The 18,155-nt window shown below is 38.5% G+C and overlaps 1 protein-coding gene across 5 annotated transcripts in view; it reads left to right on the plus strand.

Annotated features, from left to right (window-relative positions):
• DYNC1I1 (dynein cytoplasmic 1 intermediate chain 1) overlaps positions 1-18,155 on the plus strand; it is a 315,653-nt gene that overhangs the window by 22,813 nt on the left and 274,685 nt on the right. For all 5 annotated transcript variants that reach the window (XM_045494852.1, XM_045494850.1, XM_045494854.1 and 2 more), the window contains exons 2-3: positions 8,953-9,069; positions 16,437-16,551. In XM_045494852.1, coding sequence (XP_045350808.1) covers positions 8,962-9,069; positions 16,437-16,551 — 223 coding nt within the window. In that variant the 5' untranslated portion in view covers positions 8,953-8,961. The remainder of the gene's footprint in view (positions 1-8,952; positions 9,070-16,436; positions 16,552-18,155) is intronic.

Below are 18,155 nucleotides of genomic sequence, written 5' to 3' on the forward strand. Positions count from 1 at the left end.
ACCTATTTTCTGGTTTAAGCAAGTCTTTCACATATAGTTTTATGGAATCTTTCCTTCAAGACCTTACTCTTTCTGTAATTCCACTTTTCCCTATGCTATATCCACAGGTCTTAGATCTTCCAGGTATTTCCAAATCATTATAGTTGCTTGACTCTAATCTGAAATATTCTGTTCTCAGTGATTCTACTATTGTGTCTTTCACTTTTTCTTTTCTGCAGAAGAAATAACTCAAACCCTTCTGTTTAGGTTATTTATATCAACAGCAAAATTTCGTTCAGTCTCTATAGGCTTTAGAATCAACTCCACCTTATAAGAAGCAGGTAAGGCAAAGCGTGGTCTGAGGATCCCTGGGATCCTAAGATGTTTTCAGAAACCTGTAAGGTCAAGACAATTTTCACAAAATGTTATTTTTATTTTCTTTTTCACCAGATTGACATTTGCAGTGATGGTGTGAAAGCAATGGTGGGTGACACTGCTGATACTTAGCAGGAATTGAGACAGTGGCACCAAACTAGACCAGTACTGGCATCAACCTTCACTGCCACATGCTTGCAGTTTAAACCAACCAACCAACCAACCCTGTTTCACTTAAGAATGTCCTTCATGAAGCAGAAAAAAAAAAATGTTATGTTAAATCTCTACCCTTGAGCACATGTCTTTACTGTGTGACAAATGGGAACACATAAGGCACTTTTGCTGCCTACCAAAGTTCAGTGGTTGTCTCGAGATAAGATTTGTGCAGTAGTTTGAGTTGTGAGCCAAACTACCTGCCTTTTTTCATGAAACACTGTTTTTGTTTTTTATTTGAAAGTACAATTCACAGACAAACTAGGATTATTCAGAGTTGGGTTTTTGGCAGAAATTTTCTCAAAAATCAATGAGAGTGGCATGATCTTGTCAGAATTGACAATATTTGCTGCTAATGACAAAATTTAAGATTTTCAGCAAAAATCAGAATTTTGGAAAATTTATATCAGCTTTACCATACCTAAAGAGTTTTCCTAAGAGTTTGGTAGTGATATTACCAAGTTTGATTTTTGGATATTGGAGAGTCACCTGTATCAACATTTGAGAAGTCTGCATACTTTTCTAAATAATTTTCTAGATAACCAGTGCATAATGTTATAAAATCATACATGGGTCAAAGGTTCATTCAAAGTTTAAGATTGACCAATAGATTTTAATGTGCAAAAAGAGTGCAAAAAGCTCATCAATTGATGTCATTTCATAATTACATTGCAACAGAACATTAGGAAACTGACATCTGTTGAATTTTGGTGTAATATCGAAGAATGTCCACAATTACCTTAAGAGGCTATTTAAATACTCTTCCTTTTTGGAATACATATTTATGTGAGACCAGATTTTCTTCACAATTAAAATAGCATATCACAACAGACTGGAAGCAGACGCAGCTGTAAGAATCCAGTTGACTTCTATTAAGCTAGATATTAAAGAAATAAGTGAAAATGTAAAGGAATTGCACTCTTCTTACTATTTGTTTTTTTGCCTTGGGAAGTATGGCTATTTTTTCCATAAAAATTTTATATTAGTAAGTAACAAGTTTATTGTGATTTTAAAATGAATTATTAGATATTTAAAGTTTTATCGGTTTTAATTTTTCACATGGTTAATGTTGATAGATGTAACCCACATAAACAAAGGCTCTTTGGGGGTCACTGGGAACTAAGAGTATCAAGGGATGCTGAAAGCAAAACGTTTAAAAACTGCTCATCTAACAGTATGAGTAGACCAGACCCCGGGCAACTTCCGACTATGAGATGGATTTTATTAAAAGTTTTGTCTGAGAACACACTGAGGGTTGATGGGGGGTGGGAGGGTGGGGAGGGTGGGTGATGGGTATTGAGGAGGGCACCTTTTGGGATGAGCACTGAGTGTTGTATGGAAACCAATTTGACAATAAATTACAAAAAAAAAAAAAAACAAACCCAACCTGGATGAGGGAACAAGTCTCAGAAAATATTCTAGACTTAACTCCTGATGAAGAGGTGTACCTTGTTGCGACCAAGCTCACATTACATAATAAAAAGAATATTAACTGGAAAAAAAAAAGTTTTGTTTTCACAGTGTCCTGTTGGCTGTAAAAATTTAGCAAATAACCCTCTCATGTCTTTCACCAGCCAAATCCCTCTTGAGACTTCTATAACCCTCCTTTTATAGAAGGCAAGATATCACTGTATAAATGGGCAAATGGTTGTGGTCTGTATCATCCCTTGTCCACCTATCCAGTTGGGAGAAGTCAGCTACATTTTATGAAAAGCCAGGCAGGTGAAACAAGGTTGGGAAAGATCAAATTTCTTATGCATACCTAGTGGCAGATGAAAAGTTCAATAGCTCATAGTAAAGAGCTGACAAGAGCAATTGTTTTCAGGCAGAAAAAGAGAACTTGTTTCTGGATATTTTTTTCAATGAGTCTGGCCACAGCTGGGCAATGATTTAAACCTCCTAGGATTCTGACTTTAAGCTTAAAAATACATTTGCATATGCCAGCATTAGAAATGGAATCTCAAACTGCTGCCAACGTAGACAACCAAAAGGAAATAGAAGTCTATATTGTTCAAACGCTAAGCCTTGGGAGAGTCTATTACTTGGCAGCTGTGTAAACAGAGCTAAACCCTTTGCTTCTCTGTTAGATACTTGGTTCTAAACAGGACCCGACCATCCCATGATGGTACATGCAGAAATGAAAATGTAGGTTATAGGCCTCATTGCATTCAAGAAACACTGAAAACTTTCTTTTCTTTGTGGATGTGTGTGGACTTAAGAAGTGTGAAGGAAATGCAAGGTTAACTGGAAAGACAAGGGCCAGTGTGAAAATGACTTGTGTTGTTTCTTCCTTCCTCAGTGTCCATGTTTTTCTCTCATACATTTTCCTCCTTCTTTTCTCTCCCCATTTCTTCCTCCTTTGAGACTTAGGATCATGAGCCATTTCTATAATGGAATGGCAGGATTAACCCTCCCTGCAACTAACTTCTTCGTTAGAGAAGAAACCATTTCTCCATGTGCCTCTCCATCCTCTGGGCGGAAGTGGGTGAGATACGGGAGGATGTTTACTTGGGACAGCTTGATATGTAATTCCTGTGTTCAACTGAAAAATTGAGAAGAATTTTACTATTACTAAATTAAATGACTGCATTTAATTTTTTACAATATTTTTATTTGAGTAACATCTCTTTAACCACATAACTTCCATTTTATAATCCATTAGATTGAGAAGCTCCTTCTATTTGCTCTGGAGTGCCTTAGACTCTCTTGGATCACAGATTGGGTTTTCTTACTCTGATTATATTGCTACTAAATCAGTAACATGCTATATACCTTTAATGTATTTCTCACTGTAATATTTTTTAAATGATTGCAGTGAACTTTGAATGATGACTTTGGTTATTGAATTAAGGTGGACTTAGTGATGGGGGAAAGGGTTGGCATGGTAGAAAACAGTAATAGTAATAGTAATGATAATAATAATGATGATGATTATAATAATAATAATATAAAAAGGGGAAGAGAAGGAAAGGAAGAAGTAGAGAAGGAAGAGGAGGAAGAGGAAAAACAATTTTCTTGGGTGTTTAATATTTGTTAGGCATGATTCTAAGTTCTTTTCTTATATTGATTCATTTAACTTAGATCAAATGGCCTTTTACTGGGCTCAGAGATGGACTGAAGCAAAAGTTATGAGAACTGAGACATTTGGGAGGATGGGTGGAGATGAGTTATAGTGAAGCAAGGGAATAAAGGTTGAACCAGGGATGAAAAGAGAAATCCATTAGCTACAAATTTTCTGTGCAGTGAACATGCTTATATGTAAATTATTTTGAATTTCTCCACATAATTTGTTGAAATAGTCCTAGTATATCCACTTCATTGGAATTAATCATATCCAAAATTTATATTTTGAGTCAAAAGTAGGGATTTCCCCCCAATTGTATAGACTGTCCTCATCAATCTTGTCTCCCAGTGTTTTTTTTTGTTTTGTTTTCTAAAACTGTGCAAACATTAGATGTCAATGTTTTAATCTTGGTCAATGTGATACTACAAAGAAGTTGCTTTTATTCTGTTATTGCTCAGTTCAATTATCTTCATATGTCCTTAAACATTTGTTATTTCATTTTCCTCTGTGTTTTTTGTTTTTTTTTTTTCATTTCCCTTGGAATATTAGTGTCTTTGTTACTGGTTTGTAAGAGATTATTTATGACTAAGGAATGTTAACCATTCGCCATGCATTGTAAATGAAATGCCGTGTTTTGTCTCCAACATCTTACTGTGATATTTTAATTTTGGTTGTACAGAAGTTGTGTGTTGAAATATAATAATGTTCTGCTGACGGGGCGCCTGGGTGGCGCAGTCGGTTAAGCGTCCGACTTCAGCCAGGTCACGATCTCGCGGTCCGCGAGTTCGAGCCCCGCGTCGGGCTCTGGGCTGATGGCTCAGAGCCTGGAGCCTGCTTCCGATTCTGTGTCTCCCTCTCTCTCTGCCCCTCCCCCGTTCATGCTCTGTCTCTCTCTGTCCCAAAAATAAATAAACGTTGAAAAAAAAAATTAAAAAAAAAATAATGTTCTGCTTTTAAAAAAAAGGGGGGGAATCAGAAGTAGAGAATTGAAATTTGAAAAAAAAATAATAATAAGTGTTGGGGATTAGTGTATGGAGCCCAGAGGACATGGAGTAGCTGATTTGAACTTTTGGATATTTCTTGTTGAGGGGTGGGTAACTTGGGGGACAAGAAAAGAAAGAAAAGAGATGAAGTAGGGTTGTATTCAGCAGTAGTAAATCTGGAGAATTTGTAGGAGAGTGTGAGCTAAGATGCAGGGGTGGGAGGAGGTAAAAAGTGAGAGTTGGGTAAGTGAAGGTAGGTTGTAAGAAAGTGTGGGTAAGAGGAATGTCACCAACAGAAAACAAATTTGGAATATGGGACTCTGCTCTGAGGAGAGCTGAGCGGGCATCATAAAAGTACATCATCTGACCCTGGAATGGGTGGAGTGGGTGAGGCTGAGCTGTAATTGTTCCTAAGACAGGGGAGAGGTAAACTGTAGTTGGCTGGTTGGTGGCAGAGTAGGGTGATGAACAGACTTACACCCAGAGGTGGGTGTGATTTCTCTCCTGACCCCTTTTTTAATTTTTAAATAAAAGAGACCAGCTTTGTGTGTGTGTGTGTGTGTGTGTGTGTGTGTGTGTGTGAAGTAGGTGAGCAATAATTAGCAGCAGGTAGCTCTGACTCTTATTTTCTTAAACTGAGAGCATCAGAATTGCCTTTGCAATGACCTACATTAGCCACAGGAAGCTCTATAACTCATGTCCCCCATGCTTTGCTCCTCAATTTGCTTTGCTTGATGTGCAGGGAGATTTAGTGAGTCAGAGTGGCAAGCCCCCCGGGAAAGCCTGGGGAGTTTAGTGCTGACACTGCATTTAGTGCCACGATTGCAGCCTTTTTACTGTGTGTAAAGGGCCATTCATTTACTCTAATGTGTACTTCCCAAACCCTTTATGAGGTGTTCTCTTGAGATTTCTTATTCTACTTGGTGTTGGTGCAAAATGTCTATTTTGGAGTAGATCCAAAAAGTCAGTAAGTGGAAGATACTCTATAGCTATCTTTTGCCATTGTGTCTCTACGACCTTTAAAAAGTGTGTTACTTGAAACATCACTACCTAATACTTTTTAAAAGTTCCGTTGGCGTTTTTGTTGTTTATTTAAAAAATATTGGCTGTGTGGCTGGTAACACCAACTTAAATTACCAGCATGGTCAGACATGTTTATTAGTTGTAAGAAGAACTTTGCTTTTTGCAGAAACGTACTAAATATACACTTTACTTCCTGCTCATGAATGAAGGTCAACCAGAAAATCACAACAAATATAGGATGTTCTTATTACATAGTTTGCTCCTTAATGACCATAGTATATAGCTGAATTTGTGGCAGGCCCTTTTGGTGGACTAGAAGAAGTCCAATTGCAACTGGGGAAATGTGTGGGAGAAAATTCTAAGTAGTTTCCACTGGCTGTGTTCAGAATGACACAATTATTGCTTTAATAGTGATCTTTTTGATTGGACATTTCATTTCTGACGGCCAAAAAAATGTCAAAAACATAAATCTGATTGGTCCCCATAGGAGAAGGAAGAGTATATGAAATTTCACAGATGGCTTCTGGAATTAGGGTCGTATTTTCTCCTGCCAGGAATTTTGCCCACTGGTGTTGAAAATTATTGGCAAATGATATTTTAGTGATAAACCTGATTTTTGTCAGTTCCATGGTTTCTCTTAAAAAGAAATCAGAAGATCTAACTGCTTTGATTCATATTTTTCCATGTCAGCCATGGAGCTGGATAGAGCTTTCTTCTTCAGGCAGGTTATTTCCTCTCTGCCTGGTCTTAATCACTGCTTTGTGTCCTCATGTTATCTGCCTGGCTCCTGTAGGACTTTGAATTTGTGATTCAGCTTTAAGCTTCGTAGGTGGATGACTCAGAATTCTGTTCCACAGCGCCGGTCCCCATCCAGCTTCTCATCCCATCTATAGTGTCTATGCATTCTTTCTGCCCAGAAATCCCATTGACACCCAGATCACAACATACTACAAGTTTTTTCATTATTTCTTTCCTGCCTTCTCTTTCCAGCTTCACTGCTATCCTCCTTGCTTTCTCAAAGTTGAATTGTGTCTGAGTCTTTCTCTTTTGCTTCCATATCTAAAGGCTATCAAGAGTTACTTCTTCCTTCTTAGCATGCTTTCATCTGCCCACATTCCTTACATTCGGTCTCTACATCCACCCACCATCCTCATGCAGGTGCAATCGATCCAGGTAGATCACCAGCCTCTAGGCAGCTTGCTTGATTTCTAGTTTCTGCTCCTATCTGTTTTCCAGGCAGGGACAAGAGTAGGCTTAAGCAGTTTCCATTTTTACTTGGTCACTTTCCCCTTCAAAGAGCTGCTGTGATTTCCCATCTCTCATTATACCAAATGAAACTCTTCTGTTTTCCAAAGGCTTTACCTGTTGCCGCCATAAATACATTCTTACCAACTAAAGTTTATATTTCTTGGCTTGGATTCATCCGCATCTCTTAGACTGCTGGTTCCCATTTTATAGGTCTTTGCATATCGGTATCTTCCCTTCTTTGCTAGTTTCTGACCTCATTTGATATCCACCTTACATTTCCTCTCCTCCTCAAAGCATATGCTTGCTCGTTCTAGTAGATCTTAATTATTCTTTTTCTCTGCATTCTGCCTAACTTGTACGTTGGAGTCAGCAGAGTGGAGTAGTTCAGAGCATGGGCATGCTTGAATTTAGCTGCTGCCATGTACTGACTATATGTTCTTAGGTCTTGCTGAGCTTTCATTATCTGAAATGCAAGCAAGGTATTAATAACAACACTGGTCTCCTTGGATTGTTATGATTAAATGTGATAACAAATAAATGTTTGCCACTCAGAAACCCACAGGCCAGTATCTCAGAGAACATCTCCAGCCATCCCACATGCCTACAAAGTGCAGTTATGCACTCTTTGAAGGGGAGAATCTGATTTTCCTCATCTTTGTACTCTGATGCCTTAGACCATGCCTGGCAAAGATTAATTATTCGATGATATTTGTTGAAAAATGAAGATAGCGTGTGTTCATGAATTGATTACAAAGATTAATTATTGTGATTATTATTGCTATTATTTCACAATTCTTTGCCATTACATCATGAACCAGAAGGAATATGTACAGTAAAGTGCATTTTCCAACTATGAGTATTTTTGGGGAAGTGTGTCTTAGGGTAACTGCAGCTTCTTGATTACCTTCTAAAGGCAGTGACAGGAAGTTTGAGGATATTTCATTCTTTTGTATTCTTTGCTTCTTTTTTGCCTTTCATTCCTCTGTCATCTACTTAGGGATTCATTATATATTCATCATAGCTGCATATAAATAATATGTAAATTAATATTCATGACATTTTGGATTTTTTTGTTTTTTTGCTTTATTTTTGGAATTTGGGTCGGGGGGGGGTTCTTCATTTCTCAGTGTTTCCATTTTCTTAGTTTCCAATTGAGAGCATGAAACAGGCAAATTTAATCATTGGTAACTGGTGACAGTATTCTCCGAACTCATTGTATTTGCAAATATTTCTGGCTGGCATCATCACCATTGGCATCACCATCCCCACTAATGTAGAAATTAAATTTCATTCAGATAAATTTTCCCAAGAACTTGCCATGGTGTTACCTACTATTTCATGTGTTCATAAACATCTTTTGCTCTGGAAAGGGAAAGTGCCAGGATAAGCACTATTGCGTTCAGTATGCAGATGAACGTTTTATAGAGATAGGATTGTACTGGAGACAAAATTAGTTGTGACAGTTTGGGAGGAGTTTTACAGAAAAAGAAGATTAACATGTTAGGTCTTTAGTGGCTGTCTTCCCTGATGCATATAATGCTAGGCAAAATGAAATCTATGTGCCCAGGCTCAGTGGAGGAATGTTTACTGAGTCCATAGAAATTTGAGCAGGGCACATCTCTAAGGGTTTATGACAGCCTATGTTCTTTTCTCAGTGTGGGGATGAATTGGTGCATTATCGTCTAAATTGGAAGTCATGGTGAAAGTTCTTTTTTGATTCTCTTATTTATTTATTTATTTATTTATTTATTTATTTATTGTTTATTTGTTAAGAAACTTGCACAGAAAGTGTTGTCTTGCTTATTCTGAAGTTGCTATTATTCTTCAGACCAGAACAGATTATACCATTGTATTTCTTCAAATATTTATGAATACATAAAAAGGAAGGTATTTACATAGCATGAGACCAGATCTAACTTCATTTGTTTCTTTGATTCTTCGACATAGGCTACGTAATACAACCTGTTGTGGTCAAAAAGTCACATTTTCAAGCTTTTGAATGTTTTTTGCAATGATAATACAGAAAGGTTATTTTTATATATTCACATTTTTTTCTTTTCCTCCAAGGAAACCAACATGTCTGACAAAAGTGACTTAAAAGCTGAGCTAGAGCGCAAAAAACAGCGCTTAGCACAGATAAGAGAAGAGAAGAAACGGAAGGAAGAAGAGAGGAAAAAGAAAGAGGTAAATTCTGGGTATTGGGGTGTTGCAGGGAAAAAGGAAAATCACTTGATTCTAAGGGACTGGTCAAATGATTAAGAGGATGCTTTAGAAGAATCCTTCTAGGATCTCTGAATAAAATGAGTGGGTATCTGCATACACAGAGTAACGAGATCATTGTCACCTACTGTGTCCTGGCCAAGCACCACCTATGGTCCAGAGGTCTCCAAGCCCCAGGTTCACCTTAGACTTGAATAGCACCCTGAAAGTGGTCCGTGAAATCTCTATTGTTAGAAATTTCTTAACCTTTCTGTATCTTGGTTTCCTATCCTTAAAATAGGAATACTAATATATATATTTTTGGGGGGTTGTGAGAATTAAAAGAGTTAATCTTGTAAAGCACTTGGTAGTACCCAGGCTCTGGTAAGTGTTTAATATGTGTTAGGGCTCTTAAAAAGTATTTATTTATTTATTTATTTATATTTTAGAGGGAATCTTTTTTTTTTAAGTCTAGTTTTGAGAGAGAGCGAGAGCGAGAGAGCATGCTCATGCATGAGTGGGGGAAGGGCAGAGAGAAAAAGGGAGATTCAGACCCAAAACAGGCTCCAGGCTCTGAGCTGTCAGCACAGAGCCCGATGCAGGGCTCAAACTCATGAACTGAGAGATCATGACCGGAGCCAAAGTCGGATGCCCAACTCACTGAGACACCCAGGCACCCCAAGAGAAAGAATCTTAAGCAGGCTCCATGCTCAGCATGGAGCCTGATGAGGGTCTTGATCCCACAGGCCGTGGGATCATGAATTGAGCCAAAATCAAGGGTCATACACTCAACCGACTGAACAACCCAAGAGCCCCAATATGTGTTAGTTTTAAGAAAAAAATTTTTCAAAACTAGTAGCCTGGGGGTGCCTGGCTGGCTCAGTTGGTTGAATGTCTGACTTCAGCTCTGGTCATGATCACACAGTTCGTGAGTTCGAGCCTCGCATTAGGCTCTGTGCTGACAGTGCGGAGCCTGCTTTGGATCCTCTGTGTCCCTCTCTCTCTGCCCCTCCCCTGCTTGCAAGCTCTTTCTCTCAAAAATAAACAAACATTAAAACACACACACACACACACACACACACACACACACACAAACTACTAGCCAGAACATTTTAGGAGAACAGTAGAAAAGTGATGCCAATGGATCTCCATGGTTTCTTAAGGGATGTGTGTTTTTCAGCATAAACAAGGATCCTAGGTCTGATAGAGGGAAAGCAGTATGTCCCCCTCTTGGGGAGAGGGTAGGTAGTATGGTAGTAGACTCTGCTCCATGGACACAGAATTATGACATTTTGAAGCCAGAAGAGATCTTAGAGGCTTTCTACTGACACCCCTCGTTATGCCCACAAAGCAGCAGAAACCCAGAGATGAAATATCACTTTCTGTCTGCCACACCCAGAATCCAGGGCTCTGGATTCCCAGTTCAGTGCGTTGCTGTCATGTCATGTTTTCTTCTCCTAGCTCAATCCAACAAATAATTTATTTTTAATTCTCCAATTTGTTGCGGTCATGTAGAAATAGCCCACATCTTGTACAGAAACCAGACGCCAAAGGTGGTTTGGAATAGTTTTCTGAGAAGGAAACTTTATGTGTGATATACTCGTGTGTTTAGAAACCAGAGCTGTCCCATACTTGGAGTCTTTCTGTAAGGAAAAAGAAAATGTCTTTTGATGCCTTACAATCTAGATAGGCTCTGTTTCATACTATAAGGGTGGGAGACCAAGGTAACAGATTTGTAACAATTATTTCCCAACAAAGTAAAACATAATTGCAATTGTGTTTTAGCCTCCTGCCATCTCACATCTCTCTCGTTCCATTACACTTTGATTGATGCCACGGTCTTATTTGTCCTTGACAGTGCACGTAATGTTTTTCTCTTGGTGATCTTTGCTATTATGTATGCAGTCTTTGAGTGAAGTAGAGGTGAGAATTGACAAGGAATGGCTATTCATTTCCAGGCAAAGCCAAAAAAGGCATTAGGTTATTATGCTTCCTTTCCTTCAAATGTCAACACTTACTATAGTTTTATAGCACCTGTTATCCTTTACTAATAACCAGTTTCCTTTTAAACTGACGTTCTAACATCCAACTTGAATTTCATAGAATTACTACAAAATGTGATGTGGTATGGGAAATCCGGTTCCAAATTATGCTGTCTGCCTCGTCTTTGTCACTTCACCCATGGGGGGGTGGGGGGGGGGCGGGGAATTGCAGGCAAACAAGGCTGATCGAAACGGGCCACCCTTTCTGTTTCTGTACCCGGCAGCTTTGCCTGATGGAGATTTGGCCCGTTACACAGCAGATGGAGCCCTAGGAGGTTGCCAGTGGCAGGTGGTGGGGAGTGTGGTACACCTGGGCTCTGTATTTTCTGGGCCTGGAATTAAAGCAACGGTCTTAGTTTCCTTGTTTCCACAGGGTTAAGCCTGTCATATCCTGACCTTGCTCCATGGGCTCCCGTGGCAGTACAGAGCCCTCACTCTCCATCTCAAAGGTTTTGATTCGAAAGGTCCGACCGGGGCCAGACTTTGCGATTCATGGGACGACACCATCCTTAAAGCCTGTCTTGTTCCTCAGCAACCCGTTTCCCCCTGCAAAAGATCTTTCCTTAATTGGGTCAGAGTAACGTTTGTAGACTGTGATGAGTTGGTTTGTCTGAGCAGACTTTGCTGTAAGACAGAGGCGGGAAAATTCAGTGATTTTGCCCTGAGGCTTTTGAGGTGATGTGGCTGGGAAACCTGGTTCTGCCCTTCACAGAATGGCCTTGAATGAGTATGAGACCCTTCTGACCTTGTTCTCCCTTGTGTAAAATGGGGAAAATATTGGTGCCTACCTCACAGATTTCTGAGAGGATATAAGGAGAACATAAGGCACAGAGGAACTGGTCAGTAAGAAGCGGTGGTTATTCTGCTCCTGAGATTGGCAACCAGAATAGGAGAATGCAACCCCGTACGGTTGGCTACATACATTTATCAGGATCCTGCTGATGAGGCCGTTTTCCAAAAATACTGTTATTGGACGGATCTTATAATTCAAGTCTTCCAGTTTCCTGGAATTATAGCATTTTGTAGCTGCAAGAAACCTGGAATTTTCAAATGAGGATACTGGGCCCCAGAAGTCAAAGCCTTAAGGGTAGCCGCCCTTATCTCCAGTCTCAGGAAGGATCCCCTCTTCCAGCCCGTGGCCCTAAACAGAAACCTGGGGTCATTCTTTTACTACCCCTTCTCCAACTTATAGTGGTCATCAGATCCTGGATGGACAAGACAGCACTTTCTTTTCTCCCGCATCTTCTTTCTCCTTAAATCCACATTCTGGCCAGTCTCAGCTACTTACATATCCCGTATGGGCCACACTCTCTCTTGACAGGGAGTTTGTGAATATTTACTTACTGCTTGTACCATTCTCCTACTTCTCTCTTTTGTCCTTCTCCTGACTGTTAAATACCTGTCTTTCAGTTCTCACCTCAAACGTCACTTCCTCCAGAAAACCTTCTCTTATACCTTTCTCCCACCATGACTAGTTAGTCCAGCCCCTATCCTTGACCTCATCAAACCAGTTAGCACAAAGCAGTATGTTTGCATCTTCACTCGTCTTTCTCTCCTAAGAGAGGGCAGGCTTTTGAGGACAGGGCTGGTGTTTTTCAAGTGAATGTCTAGCACAGATCCTGCCACCTAGCAGGACTTCAATAAAGGGTTAAACAAAGAGTGATTGAGTGCGTGAGTGAACACAGCAACTAGTTAGCACTAGTCTGAGATGCTGGTCACAGACACCTTTTCCAAACATCTGGAATTCTTTCCTGCAAATATCCTTGGAAATTCTGATCTTGAGTCTATGGGATGCCCCAGTCAACTGTCACTGACTCCTGAGTTTTAACATTTTCTAGTTTTTGTGGTGTTTGTAGAGTGTTAGCAATAGCCTTAACTTATAGGCTTGATTTTTAACTTTATTTAAGCTTATATTTTAAATGACACAAATTTAGAATAAAAAGGAAACAAAATGCTTCTTAATGCCAATCTGAGTGACTATTTTTTTACCAGGACTGAAAACTGGTATGAGTTAGGACCACCTCGGTTGATTATCTCCACAGAATCCAGAAAGCTATACATGTATAAAATTACCACTCTGTGCTTCTTTGGATGTCAACTGTTTTCTTGGTTGTGGTATTATGGATGAAATCTGATTTCAAAATAAATATAGTGGCCACCATTTCAGATTCAGTCCCAACTTCATGAAAAATTGGCTTCAATGCAATGAGGTGTCCTTAATGGGGCCACCCTGAAGTTTCGTCCTGTCCTTGGCCTTCTGCTGGATTGCTGTAAGGTAGGACAGACAGAGGTTTCCTGGCCTGTCCTCACTTGTTCCTCTAATAACTATGGAGCTGTCTTTGAAAAAGTGACTGACAGTTCTCAGCTGACAAATTTGCTTTCTTTGATTTTCCTCCCTGGGTCTGAGCTGTGATTACTCTTTGCAAACAGAAATAGCGTTTTCTGGGAAAGACACCTAGCACATTTTTTAATTGCTAGCACTGCAAAACCACTCCTATTGAGTCATTAAAATATATTAGGATTCTGCAGTAGTAATTACATGGAGAAAATCAAAAGTTTCGTGACTAGAGCACTTGGTATAACTAACTGCCTTGGATGTAGTATCACTCTGTTTAGTTTAAGGTGCTAATTGGTAACAGATAGGAATTGCCTTAATTTCTAATAAGCCCCAGTTACCTAAGTTTTCATTTTCCTTGTCTCCTTTGAGTGCCGATAGCTTTCTTAAGCTTTTGTTACATCTAGATGGACATTTGTCCTTCTAATATATGTCATTATATTGCCTTCTTCCTTAAGAATTAAAGAAGGTGGAAGGCAGAGAATGAGTTGTAGAGGCACCTGTATGAAAAGGAATGAAATTTTGGAGGAGGAGTTCAGGTGTGCTGTTTTTGCTGTGTATGGTAATGCATGCTGATGTGTGACATGCCCTCTAGTGTGTTTCTTAAATGTTTAATGCTTAAAGAATAAATTAAAAAAACATTCTGTGCCTTTCTGCATAGGACATACATGACAGAAAGTTTTAGATAATATACTCTAAGTTTATTGGAAAGGAAAGGATTAGGCAGATCTTCTTCGGTTCGCTCTATTTAAGCTCCATTAGAACCTCTTTGTCTCATTACCGTTGACACTCTGTTGTCCTTCACTACGTTTTTGTTAAAAGAATGAGGAAAGGTTAATGACTCTTTTTGTTGCTAGGATATAGCAATGACTCTTTTATGAACACTGGGTCACTGAAAGTTTAGAGGACTCCTAACAGTGCTGTTGTAAAGGCGCTTGCTGAACAGAGTGCAGTTGGCAGAAGGATGTAGAATTCTGAGATTCTATAGTTCTAGAATAACAATTACCAAAGGGAGGTAATTGTTCATTTATTCAATACATTAAAAAAATTTTAATGTTAAATTTTGAGAGAGAGAGAGACAGACAGAACACGAGTGGGGTAGGGGCAGCGAGGGAGACACAGAATCCGAAGCAGGCTCCAGGCTCTGAGCTGTCAGCACAGAGCCTGACATGAGGCTCAAACTCTTGAACTGAGAGCTAATGACCAGAGCTCAAGTCAGACACTTAACCTCTCAGCTTTACTGTGAGGATATAGTGGTGAACAAAATAAACACATATCTGCTCTCAGTAAAGCTGAAAGTCCAGTGATGGCTAAACTCTCCACTGTAAAATCATATTGCTTCATACTGGCTTCCTAAGATGGATTTTGCTTATCTTAGTTTTTCCATTTGTATTTCAGTAACTTCTATGGCAATTCCCTTTTGTTTGATTTCCTCCTTCCTTTTTTTAACGTTCTGATATGTGAATGTTGATATAGATCCTCACTCTGCAAGGCGCTTCTTCCTATTTTAGTTCTATCTTTGCCTCTGTTGTGCGCATACACTTTGGAACTTGCTTCAATAAGTTTAAATGTTAAAATTGGAAAAGAATGTGAACTTTGCTATCTTCACGGATAGAGATTAAGCTGTCATTTCAGAATTTTGGGCTAGGTGAGAGTGCCAGAAAGCCTCTAGTGCTCTCATTAGCCTTCATCAACCCCCACAATGACAGTTTTTCCTCAAATGACAGATAGACTTCAAATATGAGAGCATTTTAAGCCTGAGATGAGTAATAGCAAAAGTGTCGAGCCCAGCATTATGTGCAGAGATGCATTTTGCTTATAATCAGTGTGTAGGTTATCATCTGGAAGTAAAAGTTGCATGGACTTTTTCTGCTTCAGATGCCACGATGTAAATTATGCTTTGGTGCTTTGAAATGTACCCGGCTACTCTTGAAAGCAGATAATATACCTGTTAGGGTACCCAACTTGCCCCTGGGGAGGAGGGTGTGTTTGGTAACTGGATAATTGGCTTTTGACAACCTTAAGATAGCTTCACTTTTGTAAACTCTCAAAGCTTTATCATGAAGCAGGATGTTACGATGTTTCAGATGTGGGATAAATGCCTTGTCTTAAGTAATTAACTGTGTTAGGAAAAAGAAAAGACCTGAATGTTTAATTAGCCCAGAATCCCACCGATGACCTTCTTTAACCTGTATTTTGTTGTTCCTATCCTATAGAAAACACGAACCAGACATAGGATCTGTCTGTATGAAGCCCTGTGTTTGTTTGACAGAATTTGGGAAACCTCTTCTGAATGATTTTTTTATTCTATATTTTTCTACAAGATAATTTTCTCCCTTGAGTTAATATATTTAATGGAAGCCTGTGAAAATCAGAATTAAGTAACAACACTTAGCTATCAATATTGCTCACGTGCCTCAATAAATATTGTAGCATGGTTTATTTTAAACCATGGTAAAATTAGATTGCTGATACAGAGTGTATTTTACAGTTACATATTTCAGAACTAGTTTTATTTTTTAGCCAGATCCCAGTAATTCTTTGTTTTCGTAATTCCAACATGGGGCGTGAATATTATAAACACTCACTCATCAAGAATTGATAGATAGTATGCCTTCCCAGAAGGGACAATGGGGTTGAAAAAGGCAAACAATTAAAAAAATTATAATCCATATTATCCCAGTCAGAAATACTTAACTCTGATGGTTTCTTTCAAAACTGAATGAGAGAAACTTTCATACCATGCGATAAAAGCAGGGGAAAAAAAACCTTCAAACAAAAGAGAAAGCACGGGGTTAGTAATTATTAAGTGGAGCAGTTGCAGTGTTTTTTCATCCTTTATACACATGATTATATCTATTTATGGCTTTTGCTTGGTCTTCACTGCCACTCATTTACCACTTTCAGTTTAAGCCAGGAAAAGCATATACTTAGTTCTGTTATTAACTTTTCTTACTGGCATCTACTCTTTTTAGGCTGATATGCAGCAAAAGAAAGAACCTGTTCAGGACGACTCTGATCTGGATCGCAAACGCAGAGAGACAGAGGCTCTTTTGCAAAGCATTGGTATATCACCGGAGCCCCCTCTAGGTACCTAAACGGTGTTACTGTTTTCTTAAATTTGACTTGCATGGGATTTACCATGTCCAGCGTTTACTATTCTTTTATGTCTCTTTTATTTTTATTTTTGAAGAAATTCTGTGGCTTATGGTTCAGCTGTATTTATTTTTGGAACTGAGGGGGCTGGAAGGAGATGGAAAGACAGATTGCTGCTTATTGACTGATTATATGGTCAACCTTCTCTACTGTGTACTAGTAGATTATTTTATACTTGTTAAACGAGTTGCCACATGGTAAACACAAGAAATCTTGGAATTTTTTTCTTAAATTGTTCTTCATTTCCATCACTGAATCCCAGCCTTTCTCTGCCAACCTAAATACTGTGAATCTGGTTATGAATTTCATAACCACTACAGGCATAGAATTATTCCATGATGAAAATAGAAAGCTCAGTGGGAAATGTGAAGGAAAACTTAAAATAGTGACAAATTAACAGCTACTTAACAAGTTTAAATTTATTCAAGTCTATTGTAGATCTTGGTTTCACTGCTAATTGGCATTTTTATTGCAACACCCCTCCTCCAACTCATTCATTTGTAGTTAATTGTCCACAATCTCATTTTGTGACTAGGGTTTGGATATTGAATTATTTGGTTTATTTGTGTTGAAGGTAAACTTCTACATGATGTGTTTATTCTGTCACTTCATTGTGTATCTCTCATGTGATCATTTATTTTATTTCTCTTTATCCATTTGCTTTCTATACATTTCAGGATAATCCTGGGGTGTCTGTGAAACTACATGATAGCCAATATAGTAAAAAAAAAAAAAAAAAAAAAAAAAAAGACTTTAAAAATAATGCATATAAATAGATACAATATCAAGTCTTCATTTCAAAATGGTTTGTTTTTTTAAATCCCACCATTGGCTTTTATATTAAAATAAATTTTTATTTATTTCCATAGTTACTTAAACTAAGAATAAAAATTGTCCCATGTACAACAAAATGACAAGTATTTTATTAATATAAGTAAGAAAAAGCAATATGTAATAAGCTAATGAATTATTAAGTGTTCCTGGATATAATTTAATATATACACACACAATTAAAACGCCATAAAAAAATATTTTATACTGACCCTCAGTTTGCATTAGGTAAAATCATATGTCTAACAATTATAGAAGGAGACCCTACAAGATGTTGGTTACTTCGTTTAACTTCTTTATGGTATGGAAGATGTAACCTTTGGGATATTTGGCTGATGGACCTTCTTTGAGGAGCTGACAAACTTCTTAATACTTAGTTGGCTTGTGACATAATGTAGACACTTTGCAGTAATCCATTATGTTTTTGCCTCAAAATAGCCTTTGAGATTCTGTTGCAGTGTGAACACTGGTTAAGCCCCATAGTCGTATGTCGTATTTTCCTGTATTCTAAATAAAGCCAGCAATTAAACTTTAAGAACAAAACAGTTAAATATCTCTAAACCATGACCACTATGGCCAAATTCTCAGCTATCCCTGCATTCCTGCCAGGGGACTTGGTGAGAGTGGTGCCCATTTTCAGTTTTCATCCATCTCTCCAACTTACCCTCTGACTTACTACAGAGGGTGATCAGTGAATTAATTATGGG

The sequence above is a fragment of the Leopardus geoffroyi genome, chromosome A2 (assembly GCF_018350155.1).
Source record: "Leopardus geoffroyi isolate Oge1 chromosome A2, O.geoffroyi_Oge1_pat1.0, whole genome shotgun sequence".
NCBI lineage: Eukaryota > Metazoa > Chordata > Mammalia > Carnivora > Felidae > Leopardus > Leopardus geoffroyi.